Source organism: Carya illinoinensis, chromosome 12, assembly GCF_018687715.1.
Source record: "Carya illinoinensis cultivar Pawnee chromosome 12, C.illinoinensisPawnee_v1, whole genome shotgun sequence".
In the NCBI taxonomy this organism is placed as follows: domain Eukaryota; kingdom Viridiplantae; phylum Streptophyta; class Magnoliopsida; order Fagales; family Juglandaceae; genus Carya; species Carya illinoinensis.
Genome location: NC_056763.1, coordinates 25,457,660 through 25,473,401, shown reverse-complemented (window position 1 = coordinate 25,473,401; position 15,742 = coordinate 25,457,660). Strand labels below are relative to the sequence as shown.

General features: G+C 31.8%; 1 protein-coding gene across 2 annotated transcripts; it reads left to right on the top strand.

Annotated features, from left to right (window-relative positions):
* The first annotated feature begins 10,638 nt into the window (after positions 1-10,638).
* On the top strand, positions 10,639-15,479 carry LOC122289875 (auxin response factor 9-like). 2 transcript variants are annotated; one of them, XM_043097238.1, is made up of 14 exons: positions 10,639-11,104; positions 11,196-11,311; positions 11,560-11,655; positions 12,054-12,110; positions 12,207-12,359; positions 12,463-12,547; positions 12,695-12,785; positions 12,911-13,075; positions 13,175-13,288; positions 13,377-13,449; positions 13,523-13,673; positions 13,881-14,404; positions 14,519-14,706; positions 14,895-15,479. In XM_043097238.1, the coding sequence occupies exons 1-14, from the start codon at positions 11,056-11,058 to the stop codon at positions 15,031-15,033; spliced, it is 2,001 nt and encodes a 666-aa protein (XP_042953172.1). In that variant the 5' UTR covers positions 10,639-11,055; the 3' UTR covers positions 15,034-15,479. The 2 variants fall into 2 exon arrangements, with proteins under 2 accessions (XP_042953172.1, XP_042953171.1); XM_043097237.1 differs by having other exon boundaries at positions 13,800-14,404.
* The last annotated feature ends 263 nt before the right edge of the window (positions 15,480-15,742 follow it).

Below are 15,742 nucleotides of genomic sequence, written 5' to 3'. Positions count from 1 at the left end.
CAAACTTTGAGGTAAATGAGCATATATTCTATGAGTAAGACAAATTCAGAGAAAAAACTTGATCTCACCCATTTTTGTTCCAGCACCCACATCGCATTTTCCTTTTTCTTTTTTTCTTTTTTTATATATTTACATACACCCAGTACATCACATTAGCAATATTAAATGCAGTTGGTCCACTGCGTAGTACTACCGAACAAATTAGTTGGTTTTCCTGTAGAGTCATCAACCTCAATTTGACTGAAAGAAGATCAAATTCGTCCTAATTAATCTTAGTTCAACAACTAATAATGTTTAATCCTCATCTTGTTTGTTGGTGGACTCAATAATTATACTCCACATCCTCATGAAATGCACAGAGAAAACTAGCAACTCCATTTCCCTTCAAGCAAGCAATAGTACCAAGGCCAATTTGATACAATCCAAAGCCATAAGCCATAAAATCAAGAAGGTTCTTCTGGTTGGAGTAAGTTTGAAAATCAAATTGGAAGCAATCGATTTTGCTTTATTGTGCACAATAAAATTGATGTTTCTTTGAATTTTCGAGATGTTAGATCAAAGATGTCTCGTTTTTCAAAAACTACAGTATATCTTTAATGAAAGGAAAAAAATCTTCCAATCTGACGTGAGACGTATAATCATTTACAAGCACATGATCTTAGTGTAAGATAATAATTTTGTGACAACATGCAATTTGCTAATGACATCATGCTGATCATGGCATGCCTTCATATGGTCTTTAGATCATGAGAAAGGATCACTAAGAGTGTGTAAGAACGATATGCCTACAAGTTAATTTAGCCTCTTTTATAGAGCTCTGTGATCTTTTCAAGGGCTAAGAGAGGGGAGAGGGAGAGAGAAAGATTTGGAGGAAGATAAATAATATTTGCATCTTAGAATATATAAATTTTGCGTGTTCTTTTTTAAAAAAATTAGATAAATCTAAAATTTATATAAATTATATATATTTTTTAATAATAAATTTCATTTTTTTTTAAATGACACCTGACTTGTACAACGGAAGACTATATCTAACATTACTTTATGAGAATACAAGATATTTATGTTGATTTCGATCCTTTTATTAAGAATTGAATTCCAGTTTGTTCAAACTCAGTTCCGACCTAAACAAATCAATATTTAATGACCTAATGAATCAAAATATATTCTTCTCGCAGCTAGGAAAAAGCTTCCCATTTTTGGAAAAAGCTCATCACTTCTAATCACCTTTTCTTGTTGTTTACGTTTTTATTATAATAAAAAAAAGAATTTTATAAAATTAAATTCATATAATTTGATGTGATATATAAGATTGTAAAATAAATCTAAAATATCATATAAAACTACATCAGTTTACAAATTTATTTTTATAAAATCTCTTTATAATTGTAATACTTTACTAAAAAAAAAAAATCTTTGTTGTTTTTGCTTAATGGTTTCCTACTATATTATATGCATCTTGATTTAAATAAATGATATTTGCAGTAGTTGAATGCGCAAATACTGCATAATCTTTTTGAAAAAAGTAAATAAATATAAAAACTACATGAAAAATTTTAATTTTTTAATAATAAACCTTATTCTTTTTTAAAATAATTGTGCGGTAATTGAACACTTCATGAATATATATAATATTACTCATAATAACACGAACTGTCTATGCCCGTACCGCACTAAACCTAATTATTTAAGAACTAAATCAATCAATAATTGGGTCACTACTGGCTAATTAAAATTAAGTAGCATGGACTTTGACTTCGTCACCCCGTAAGCTAATTCATTGCAAATTGAAAAATTAAGGGTAATGGATCTTTGCTTAATTGGTCACAAATTGATACTGTTCAAGAAATTCCAATATTATTAATTTTATTATTATTATTATGGTTATAATATAATACTGTTAACAATCAATTGATTTTTTGACACGTCTAGACCTAAATAAATGGGATTGGAGTAAAGACTACGATATTTGATCATTGAATTCCTTTCGAAATCATTTGAAAGATTGAACTTGAATTATAGATCTTGGTTTCTTTTTAAAATATCAACTCAAAACCTCATTTCCAAAAAAAAAAAAAAAAAAATCAAAACCTTAAACTATCTCAAATTAAATTAAGAAAACTTATATTCATAAGCAGGTGGGTGGAACATACATTTCATATTATTGATATAGTTTGATTTGATTTATCAAAAAATATTTATAAATTTAAGTTTTATAAATCAAATAATGCAGCGTCAATAATTTGTTAATAAAATGACTTTTAAATTAATAGGTAGATGTATCTAATAAATATATATGATAAATGATCTATATAAATCTCAAATAGATAAATCTAGCACAAGATTGTTGAGGAAAAAATCTCACATTACTTGTAGACAAGGTATCGAGCATGTTCAAAAGTAACGTGTAAACTTTTTTTGTTGAACCGGTTTTATGATATGAGTTAGACTCGTGAATTTCTTCATAATATTAGAGCCTACCATATGATGATCAGAGACCCAGACTATTTATCTCGTGACAAAAATCATAAAAAAATACTGACCTGCATGTGAGGAAAGATGTTAAGAAATAAATTACACATTATCTGTAAACAAAATTTTGGATATATTTATAAGTAATGTATAAATTTTTATAGTTAAATTGATTTAATGATATGAGTTAATAATAAATTTATTCAAAACCTTTGTAAAATAGTGGCCCACAAACAAAAAATTTTGAAACTCCAAATCGAAATTATGTTAAGTTTTGGCTCAATGCTTCGATGAGACCTAATCTACCTGCTTGATACGAAGAAGAAAATGTGGAGGTTAGGTCATGTATGAACATGTCACGTCTCCGACGGGGACTTCTGCAGAAAAGTTATCCCTTCTGCAGAGGAAGTAGAAAAAAGAGGAGGGAAATGAGGGTCCAGTAGGTCTGCACATAACCCATCAGAAAAAAGTCGTAATCATAGAGATCCAACGGCATAAAAAGCCTCAAAATGAGAGTCAAAAGATAGTCAGAACTCGTACTACCTTTGGGGACCAAAGTCCCTCTCAGCGTCTCCTCCTCACACTTCGATCCGTCCTTCGAAGCAAATATATGCTTGCTTACATGTAAGCAACAGTGAAGGGCATCCTCCACTAAAAACGAATAAAATCTTGAAAAAAATATAGTTAAAAATATAATTTTATATTAATCTATATATTAATATGATGTGATTAATTAAAAAATAAATTTTATTGAAAATAATATTAATTTAAATTTTAAGTATGAATAAATCAGTATTGATATACAAATTAGTACGCGACTGTATTTATATGTAGCAAAACTCTAAAATCTTTCCTTCCTCATTTCTCCCATTATAATCCTCACATGGATTCCAACCCAAAATGATTCATTTCCAATGTTATTTTAAGGTACCCACCTAAAATAAACTACTCTTAAACCTAAGTTGGGGGTTTGATTTTTAATAATATTACTAAAATGATTTTTGCAGGGTACCCTACAAACCCTAATAAACAACGCCAAATCCTAGATGAGTTAAAAAAAAAAAAAAAATTCATCATCTCTTTTTTTATCATCCTCTTATTATTATTATATCGTGATGTGATAATAAATGATAATTTTATAAATGAAATATAATAATTAGTTTCTAATTATCTAATATTATATTATAAAATAACAAAAAAATAATAAGAATCTAAATGATAAATAAGGATACTCTTAAAAAATAAAATTTAAATTTAAAAAAAGAAAAAAAAAAAACGCCGGTGGCAAATGGGGTGTCTAATTTGTGCATAGGAGGCTAAGGCTTCGAGTTTGGCCTGTAGATCAGTAGATGGTGTGTGTCCGCATGCATATCACTAGCCCCAACCAAGGACCAATACAAGGAGGTTCTGTCCAAGTAATTTAATACGATGCCTTAATTTTTAAAGAATTTTGTCTCTTTTTTTATTTTTTATTTTTCTTTTAAAGGATAGTTGTCTTTACTCTGCAGTGACAACAGTAAAAGCATTCCAGATTTAAGGGGATGGTGGGGGAAATCCCATTCCCTGCCATTGTCCTTTGGAGGTTGCAGAGGGTCAAGTTCATCACAACTCTCTCTCTCTCTCTCTCCGATGATTATTTCTCAATTTCAGCCCTATCGGACCAATTCCATATGCTAATCAGATACCAATTTTAGTTTTTCAATTTGGAAGTGCTAAGACATCTAAATATTTTCTAATTATTAAATTCCCAAAAACACATCTAAGTTATCTTTCTCAATGCTCTCTTAGTAAGATATGTTCTTTTACATGCTTCTTATTTGAATTATTCACTTGCACGTAACAATTATTCAAAACATTCCTATTTTGTTAAGTTCTTATCCTCAAGATTCATTTTATCATAGATTAATCAAATCTCAAAACTCAATAATTGGTTTGTCCTGTTCACCGATCTCCAATCATTCTTCATACCAATAATTTAAAACAGAATGATAGAAATAATCTAATCTTTTTATCCAATTTAAATGATTTATCTCTTTTTATTTAAACTGTTTATCCTTTTAATCTAGACCCTACATAAATAAATATTAATATTTACATTTTATTAAGATATTATAACCCTTCAAAAAGAGAAAGGGTGATAAAGGGTCACTCCTAATTATTATATTATCATATGAAGCAAAGTTTCCAAGTATAGTATGTAAATTAATGATAATGGACAGGTGTCGGGCTATAAAGTTATGTATAAGAAATCCTAGTATGGGGTCTTATGATGCTGGGGGGACAGGCAAACATACACACAACTCCATTGTAATTGGTTTGTCTTTGCCCTCCTCCATGTTCTCTGATTTAAAGCCTAAAAAGGGGTTGAGCGCCTAAGCTAATGATGCTTATCCACACCACTATGCTAATTATTATTTATTTATAGAGGAACCTTGCAGTTGCTGACATGGACTCAAAGGAACTTGACCCTTTGGTGTCCTGAAATCACACCAACATAAATTCGATCACAGTTTGATCAAAAAGTCAGATCGAATAATTTTCAGATGGATTCTTACGATGGTTCTGTTTGTTCCGTTTAAAATTTGAATCAAATATTATTAAAATATTTTTATATAATTTTTAATTTTAAAAATAACTTTTTATATAATTTTCAAAATAATCTTTTGATTACATCATGGAGTCAAAAGTCAAAATAAAGATAGCTAAGAAGTAACACATTTAGAATGTTCTTCTTGTTTAAGTAATCATTTTCTTTATTCCATATTCTAATTAGTACAGCTAATTTATATCAAACCCAAAATCAAGCATGCAGCCATGATTTACAAGGTCAAGCTATCTTCGTATTCCTCTTTAACTTAATATTTCCTAGGGTGGACTTTTTAGATTCTCTAGGCTCCATGCCAATAATCCCAAAAAATGAAGTTATACTTTGATATATACTTTGTTCCTTCCTTTTTTTGTTGGGTCAAGATTTTCCTATGTTAATTAATAACTATTCCCCCAAAGCTTTAATTGGAGCATGTTTACACAGTCATTTTTTCATATTTTTTATACACTTCACTGATATGATTGGTCAAAACAATTATTTTTTATTAAAATAATAGCACATTCAATCATATTAATAAAATACGTAAAAAGTACGTAAAAATGAGTGTATATAAAATTTTTATTTATCTCAATTATATGACATATTAAAAATAATAATCTTATAATTATTTTACAACTCTACGTGAAATAGATGGTAGTTTTGTAATATTAACATTTATTTTTAATGGAGTGTATAACATCATTGGTTATTTGAAAATGAGTCGTAAAAAAAATTGGAGGTATATTATTACTCTAGTTTTTTTTAAACTAATTAACGTTGAATAAGAAAGAAAAAAATCATATATTCTTTGTGGGGGACATCGGATTGCTTAAGGTGCCAAAGATGCAAAGCATTGATAGAAAAACAGACATTAATTATTCCTAAGCTAGATTAACAATTTTTCTCTTTCTTTATATTGTTCTCCACATGAAAAGCTGGCAAAAGCAAACCCAATCTGAGTACTTAAGATCGCACATATCTTATTATTCTGGTTTTATATTTTACTCTAATCAACTTGTTTTTTATCATGTAATATTTGATTTTGAATACAACTGCAAGATCGTATCTCTATGCAAGGTTTGCGAATAATTAGATATATTAAATAAATAAAATATTATTGTTAATTAAGATTGACATAAATATAAATAGTGAAACCTATGTATTCTTATTGGTTTTAGTTTTTTAGACAAGTAGGAATTTCGTATTATATCAGATCTAATGTCTCGAATTCAAATTCTGACTCTATACTTTACCTGTTAATTAAATATTATACATGTTGGATCACTTATTAGGAGAGTCATGCACCTTGATCTTATAATTTGGTAGAACACCTTGATTTTATAATTTATTGCTCTCCTTTATTTCTAAATTAGTGACTATAAAAGATTAATCGTTTATTAATATATATATAATCTGCCAAAAACATTTAGGAATAAGTTAATGGGATAAAAAACTAAAAATGGCATTGAATTGAAATAAATATGTAATAAGAAAACTAAAAGACTGTTGCCCTTAAATAAAAATGACTAAATTGAATACTCCTTTTTTATTTTTCATTAGAAATTGACTTAACTTATTTATTAGAGAAAAGTTACATCTATGGTTGAATACATACATAAAAATTTTCAAATCACAAGCTAATTATTGCGTTTTTTAAAACTTCACCAATACACAAATTTATTTATGACTAATATGATTTTAACTACTATTATTACTATTTACAAATAAATTATCTAAGAGACGGTTCTCTGCATAAATTAAATACTCATTAGAACAGAAACGTTTTTTTTTTTTTTTACGGCAAAAATGATATTTTCACGACAAAAAATTTGGTCAAGAAAAAACATTTATGCTGGAATAGTGATTAATATTTTTTCTTTCAGCAAACTTTATCTTAACGTTAGATATATATAATTTAACTTTAATTTAATATTATAAAAAAAATTATATAAATATTACAATAATTTCAGAAGCAGCCTCGATTACCTCCCGAGCCTAGTTTTCCTTTATTAATTGTTATATGGGTACTGCATTTTTCTATCGGTGCAGTTGAAAGCACAAACACCGACACAAACAGTGGGTATAATACGATACATGAAACATGTCGATATCGTAAATTGTAAGAAACATACATAGACCAAGACATGATGAGAATACTATGTTCACAAGCATTCATATTATATATATATATATATATATATATATATATATTTATAGAGAAAGAGACTCATATGATAGACTTATTTAATTAACATGATTCAATTATATATATAGATGATGTTGCAGTCAGGAAAATATAAAATACATGCACAAGTTATAACACGCACGTTACTTGTCATACACGTCCTTCTTGTGTTTAAATAAGCTAGCTATCTCAACATTATTGTTAATTTCTAATAATATTGTTTACCCGGATTCGGATCTCGTTGCCCGCTTATATTTGGATCTGAATTCGGATTTATAATGCAGTCAGGATATCCACTATAATTAATTTTTTCAAAAGAAACAAAATTAAAACTGAAAAAATAATAATAATAATAATAATAATCACTCTCCGTTCTCACCGTTCATGTACATGGTGCCTCTGTTGTCACCATGATTGAAGTTTGAACCATTCGGTGATGGTCAATATCTAACATATAATAATGACTAAAGAATAGGACATGATATGATATCGAGACTTAATCCCCATTGACCTTAAAATTGGGTCCAACATTCACGCATCTTTAAATATAGTCTAATTTTTGCTGGTTTTACCAAAGTCATTTACCTTAGTCGCATATAAACACCTCGATATTAACTATCAGAAATGCTAAATTCACCGATAATTGGGTTTCAATAGTATGTTCCTTTATTTTTTTAACTTAATGATTAAGAAAGTATTTTTTAATAATGTTGTAATTTTTTTTAAAAAAATATATATTTAAAGATGTTTAAAAATGTATAAAAATAAAAAAAGATGAAATACACTTGTCGAAACCCAAATTTAGATCTTGGTCGCTGTAGAGCCACTCATTAAATATAATTTTGAAAAGTATTATTATTTTAAAACCTTTATACCACAAATTATCTACATAATATAATTTGATTTGTAAAATTTAAAATTTATCTTTTAAATTAAATTATGTCGTATGAATACTGTGCGACATTGAGAACTTGTAACAAAATTATTCAAACTTAAAAATTGGAGGAATATATAGGTGAATCCACCCCCCAACTTTCATCTTTACCAAACTCATAAAAAAAAAACGAGGAAAATGCCTCCATAACTATACATTTACAGCAGTAACTCTCATTCAAAACGTTGCCTCTGATATATATATATATATATATATATATATATATATATATATATATTTCCAACTTGATCTAACAAGACAGGAGAAAACACGTTCACACCATTCCAAATCAATATATATTTAAAAAGTTTGATCTGAGAAAAGAAATAAACATATAAAATAAATTATATAACATTTTTCTATATTTAATATTATTTAAAAAATATATTTGAACAAATATAAATATTACATTACATACTACATGTCAATCGCTCTCTAAAAAAGTTTAGAAAATTACTTTATCCAAACAATAAATAAAAAATTTAAATTCATTTCACATAATTAGAAGGTTTAGGGCTATTTGGTGGCTTTTAGAATATGTTAAGAGTTGTGGAAATTTTAGATAATTTGTTAATAATAATGAAAATGTAGTGAATATTTTGTAAATAATAGTTAATTATTTATAAATAATAATAAAATAATACGAACCAAAACACAGCCTTAATGAACTTATATGAACTGAAAATATCTTTCAATCGGTTAGTGCTATTTAAAGACTTTCACGTTAATATGACATAATTTAACATATGAGATTTAAATTTTAAAATTTATATTTTAAATCAGATTATGCTACTGAATATGTGTGATATAGAGGTTTATATAGAGAGATTCAAATCAAACTATTATTTTAAGAAAAAATTTATTTATCATCTATTTTTTCTTCATTATATAATATGGTATTAGATGATAAGTTCACAATTAAAATATAATAAATAGTTTTCAATTATCTAATATCACATCATAAGATGATGAGAATTAGAATAATGAGTGTCGTGACTGACCTAAGTGAGGAGTATCCGATTAAAAATTTATAATTCCTATATGCTTTCTATTTTTTATTTTTTTTAATTTCAGTATATCTAGAAATGTCTTTTTTCAATTTTGTTCTATAGTCCCTAAATGTTATATAATTTATATATATATTATCATGTGGGCTTACCAAAATGAGATTAAAACTAAGTTTGGAAAAAATAATAAACCTGTTAATACGAATCCTAAAATTTGTTGTTATACAATATTAGGCTTTTTAATATAGAATTTAAAGTGAAAATATAAGAAAAATGATTTAAGGTTGATGATTTATAAGAAAAATAGTTGAGAGACTTTATTCTCCATACTTCGTTGAGCTAAAAAAATATTTATTTAAGTTATCGAGTAAAGCAAATATGATACGAAAATATCTAAATTTTACATAAAATTTGATAAATTAGTTTACGTACTTAAATAAAAAGATGACATTTTAAAAAATTATTTGATAGTTTTTATAAAGAAAATAAATTTTAAACATTTTATTATAAAAATAATAATAGATTAATAATATTAAAAATTTAAAATGTATATGAAGTTGTATTTTTTAAAATTTTAATTATATGTCTATATAACAAATTATTGAGATATAGTTTTATATATAATCATGATTTTTTTAATTTCTTTTTATTTTACACAAACTTGTCACACGGTATAAAATTTGCCCACCTCAAAACAAATTCCGGTTCACCCACTGATGAGTAGTACTATTTTAAATGAAATAATCAACCTACACCCGGTATGGGTCCCACGAGACCGAACCACGTGGAACGTCAGATTGGGACTATGCTGACGTGTGCACACGAGGACCACCGGGACCGCAAACAGGATAGTCTGGGAAAGAGCGGAAAAAAAAAAGACCAAGATCCAACGCTTACCACGTGTCATGTGGGTCCAATTTCGGAATGGCATTCCACCGTAATTACTAGGAAGGAAGTAGGTCAAGCTAGAATCATCAATTCCAAAAAAAAAACGAGGAGAAAAAAAAAAGAAAAAAAAAGAAAAAAAAAGAAAAAAAAAAAGAAAATAGAAAAAGACTCTCTGCCGGGTTGGCTCGAGCCAACCCTGTTGCCTGCTCAGAAGCAGACAGCGACAGGGACGGCAACTAACGGTGACGGAACGCCTGCAGTTAACGGCTTCCGTTTCCCCAAGTTCACGCATCCCAATGCTCCGTACATCTCAACAAATGATTTAAAAAAAAAAAACGCCCCCCTGTCCCAGCCGTTATCACACGGCTCTGACCAGTTGGACCTGACCCAGACTCCTTTTAGCCTGTCCACTCAACTCCCTGCCCAACCTTTCCGTTACTATCGCCGTCCCATTTACCCGCCCCCTCCGGTTAGATCCTAACTACGGTTAGTATAGTTAGTGAGAGAGAGAGAGAGTCTGTGTTACAGTTAAAGCAACAGAGTCGCGTATTATAAGACGCGCGCAAAGCAGTTTTGGGGGATCATTTGTAACGCCGTTTTTTCGCCCTGAAGTCTGTGTTGTGTTTTGTGTTCTGTAGAGAGAGACAGGGACAGAGAGTGGTTTTGCGAGCTCCGAAGGTGGTTTCGTAACGTTCTGGTGGTCTTACGTTACGGTTTCGATTGCTGTCTTTACCGAGAGGGAGAGAGAGAGGGTGTGACTCTGTAAAAGCGCTGTATTGGATGCAAAAAGCCGGAGCTTTTGTAATAAATCGTACTAACTGCTTGGGATTGATCTTAATTAGTGGTGTTATTACTATTAGCGTTTGTTGTTTGTATATAGCTTGGTGAATTAGGGTGTCGGAGAGATCTTTAGGTGAGCTTTTCCTTTTGTGTCTTTTTGGTTTTTTTGAATTTTTGGTGTTCGACTCGGAGGATTTCAATCATGGCGAATTGGGGCGGGTCGTTTTCCCAGTCAAATGTTTTGGCGGAAGGTGAAATGGCCGTTGGATTTTTTCCCAAAATTTTCCTAGGGGTTCTTTTGATTTTCCGGGAAATGTGAATAATTTTCCTTTGGTTTCTTAGGTTGTGGAAGGGATGAACTGTATGCCGAGCTATGGAAGGCTTGCGCGGGCCCACTCGTGGACGTGCCACGGTCCGGTGAGAGGGTATTCTATTTCCCACAGGGGCACATGGAACAAGTACGTGCGTAAAATGCTATATTTTGTGTTCTGTATTGATTCTGTTAGTTTCGTTAGAAAGGGTTTCCAGGAAAAGTTCTTCTCGAGGAAACGAAAAGAGAGTATAGTTTTATTTTTATGGTCGTTGGAGTCTGCTGGGCCTTTCCTTTCTGAGAGTGTTTTGTTATTGTGGGAATTTTTAAAACAAAATTGCTTTTATTTGCGTTATGGAAATTTAAAGGAAAAATGCTATTTTTGGGTGGTTGTAGTTGGAGGCATCAACAAATCAGGAGCTGAATGAGAGAAATCCACTGTTTCAACTTCCCTCGAAGATTCTCTGTAGTGTACTTCACGTTGAGTTGATGGTATTTCTCTACTCGATTCGTCTTTTGGTTTTCTCGTTACGCTTGTGTTTTTGTTTATCTGTTTGGTTACTGGGAAAACGAGGGAAAGAAAATTTGTGCTTGGTTTCTAACTAACTTATTATGTTTTATGGGTTTTTTGTGACCATGATAAACCCAGTTGAGCTGTACGCATTAGCTAACTTAGATCGAGTTTTAGGTTTATGGGGTCTCCAGTAACTGGAACTGAAGCCTCTCAGGGCCATAAATTAGGTTAAATTCGATTTAAAAAATCGGAACAAACTTTTTATTTCTTGCATTTTCTCATCAACCTAACGTAGCGCTGGAATTAATCGAGGAAAATTGCTACATAGGGAAGAACTTATTTTATTTTATTGATGTTTTGTGTACTTCTTTTTTAGGCGGAACAAGAAACAGATGAGGTTTACGCACAAATTACTTTAGTGCCAGATGCAGACGTAAGGAGTTTGTTCTGATTACAACATCTCTCAATTTCTGGGCAGCAAAAATAAATCTGTGTTTTAATGATTTCAATTATGTTGTAATATGTATAGCAAAATGAGCCTACAAGTCCTGATCCCCAACTTCCTGATCCTCCAAAACCAATGGTTCACTCGTTCTGCAAAGTTTTAACAGCCTCTGATACGAGTACACATGGCGGGTTTTCTGTTCTCCGCAAACATGCTACTGAATGCCTTCCTCCGCTGGTAACGTCTTTCTTTGTACCAATAGTAGTTTGCTTTTATCTTTTTATGTATTTATTTTTCTTCATTTCAGATATATTGATTTCCATGTATGGATTTACTTCAGGATATGAACCAGTCGACCCCAACTCAGGAATTGGTTGCTAAGGATCTTCATGGTTATGCATGGCATTTTAAGCATATTTTCAGAGGCAATCAATTTTATCTTTTTATTACTCTGTTCCTTGCGATTATCATGGGTTCCATTAATCTAGGAAGAGTTGGGTTTGGGGAAAAGAAATTAAACAAGTTAATCTATTTTCATTCATGTTTCTTACTCTCTTCATTTCAATGAACAGGTCAACCACGGAGACACTTGCTTACAACAGGATGGAGTGTTTTTGTGACATCTAAGAGATTAGTTGCTGGAGATTCCTTTGTATTTCTGAGGTATTTGCCCCACCCCTTTTACTCGTCTAATTTTGTTCATATTCTTTCTATCCTTTCCTAACCTTCCTGTTAAATATGTATATTCCCCGTGGTAAAACTGTTTTATTAATGAATTGCTCATCTAGGGGAGAAAATGGGGAGTTGCGTGTTGGGGTGAGGCGTCTTGCCCGTCAACAGAGCAGCATGCCATCGTCTGTGATTTCTAGTCAGAGCATGCACTTAGGAGTGCTTGCAACTGCTTCTCATGCTGTTACAACCCAAACTATGTTTGTAGTTTTTTATAAGCCAAGGTATGATACGTTCCTTCTTAAGGATGTGCTTGAAAAGATGATTCTGTTGAATAATTCTATATTGTCATTGGTTTTATTTGCTTTGGTTAAAATGCTCAGGACAAGCCAGTTCATAATAAGCTTAAATAAGTATTTGGAGGCTGTCAACAATAAGTTCAGAGTTGGCATGAGATTTAAGATGAGTTTTGAGGGGGAGGACTCTCCAGAGAGAAGGTAGTTTATTTTCATTACGCAATGGCTATTGGTTTTTGTGTTGTATGAGTTTTCATATTATGATTCCCCTTCATTTCCGATTGATCAGGTTTCTGGGCACAATAATTGGGGTTGAAGATAAATCTCCTCATTGGGCAGGTTCAAGATGGCGATCACTAAAAGTAATTTCTTTATTCCCTTCATTCTCATTGTTATATGGCGATCAAATTTCATTCCCTTCTTTTATTTTTCTAGGTTCAATGGGATGAACCTGCATCTATTCCCAGACCAGACCAGGTTTCACCATGGGAGATAGAGCCCTTTGTGGCTTCTGTACCTGTAAGCATGCCTCTACCTGCTCCGAAGAACAAAAGGCCCAGAACACCCATTGAAATTCCAAATCTTGGTGAGATAAACCTTTTTAAAGATAAAAAAACTAGACTTTATCCCATTCATTTTTTTTCTAGAGGGTGAGTTGGTGATATTATAATTTCTCCTCCCCCCTTCCCCCCCCCTTCTCTCTCTTTCATAGATAATGCCAGTTCAACTGGATCAAATCTCTGGAATTCTGCATTGATGCAGTCTAATGAAATGACACAATTTATGGCTGAAGGCAAAAGAAGTGAAAATCATGCTATGTGGCTTCAAAAGCAGACAGATGTTAACAGCAACTCAATTTCAAGGACTCAGACCGATGCGAGCTGGTTATCTTCTCCTCGTGCATGTGTTACTCAGCATCTATTTCAGGATACGATAGATGACCGCAAAAGTGTCTCTAAATGGCCTTCTCTCCCAGGCTATTCAACTCCACACTCTTCAAAGCTGAACAACGACCCATTTCCTGACCCTGTTGAGAAAGTGAAGAAAGCTGACACTGCTTCTGGTTGCCGCTTGTTTGGAATTGAGCTTATCAATCACTCTACAACCTCACTTCCTGTGGAGGAGGCAACCACACAACCAATTAGTATGTCTAATGGCTCCACTGAAGGACGTAGTACCCTGTCAGCAATTGATTCAGACCATAAGTATGATCTATCAAAGGATTCAAAAGAAAAGCAACTGGGACAGCTGCAAGTACCGCTAAAAGACATTCAGAGCAAGCAAAACTGCTCCACTTCAACCAGAAGTCGCACCAAGGTGCTGAATGGGAAATACTTTTTAACCATTTGATAAATATATTCAAGATCAATAGTGCAATCTGTCAATTACTGAAAAACTGCTTTTTATGGTTGTGTTTCGAATATGCAATAGGTTCAAATGCAGGGGGTTGCTGTTGGTCGGGCTGTAGACTTAACTATGTTGGAAGGATATGATCAACTTATAGATGAACTTGAGAACATGTTTAACATCAAGGGACAGCTTCAACCTCGTGATAAGTGGGAAATTGTCTATACTGACGATGAAGGGGATATGATGCTTGTGGGTGACGATCCATGGCAGTAAGTCTTCTTCAACACTGTCACAGAATAAAATAATGACTCATAGTAAACACTATACAAATTACATGTTCCGTACTGTAATGCTCTCATCCATCACAAATTAGAATATGATTCATTTCGTAGTGGTTGAAAATTTCCTCATGATCCTCAATCTAGCGTTTTTCTGATTTAGTTATATTGTCTTCCAGGGAATTCTGTAACATGGTGAGAAGAATCTTCATTTGCTCCAGCCAGGACGTGAAGAAGATGAGCCCAGGAAGTAAACTGCCCATGTCTTCCATAGAAGGTGAAGGGACTGTTATGAGCTTGGATTCCACTGAAAATTGAAATATGGAACTGTCATGATATTTTTTGTTTACTCGCGTTTATTTTTTCCCGGTCTCAATTATTGTCTGTTTGTTAGCTTTGATGGGGTGGGGGGATTTTTGTTGCTTGGAAGATGTTTGAAGTTCGGGGGAGAGACATTGGCTAATTCATAGCTCGTTTTTTAGAGCTACCTTCATGAAACTCAAAAGCTCAGTATGCATTAGTGGGAAATATTAGAGGCTAGGCTTAGAGAAATCTTGTGAATACTTGTGGAAATTGCGGTGGTGCTGATGAGCAGGACTCGTACTTGCCGTGAGATTAAGCGTACTGAATAATTAGAGGGGGAAGGGGCTGGTTGGGATGGCGTTGGCGTGCAGTCTTTGTTTCTTGTGATTGTAAATAGACTTGTTTTCGAACTGTAATGTCACTCTTTAGCAAGTAGGAATTCGCAAGGTTCTGTTGCTACATTAGCTTGTGTTATTTTGGTCTTGAACTGTATCATTATCTAGCTGAGCAGTGATACTCAATCCTCTTGGATTTGTTATTAGTCATACTGGCTGATATGGTACATTTTAACTGGCTTCCTATGCCAACGACTTGACAAGAAAAGTAGTTAAAATGCACTATGTTAGTTTGGTGTGATTGGGAATGACAAATTTATGATGCACGTTTATCTAATTGGAATGTTGTAAATGAATAACCCATAAAACCCTTAAAAAAGTCAACAACT

Coding starts and splice junctions, on each gene's coding strand:
- LOC122289875 (XM_043097237.1), top strand. CDS start 11,056: ATGGCGAATTGGGGCGGGTCGTTTTCCCAGTCAAATGTTTTGGCGGAA. Junction 13,674..13,799: donor CATTGAAATTCCAAATCTTG/GTGAGATAAACC, acceptor TCTCTTTCATAG/ATAATGCCAGTTCAACTGGA. Junction 14,707..14,894: donor GTGGGTGACGATCCATGGCA/GTAAGTCTTCTT, acceptor ATTGTCTTCCAG/GGAATTCTGTAACATGGTGA.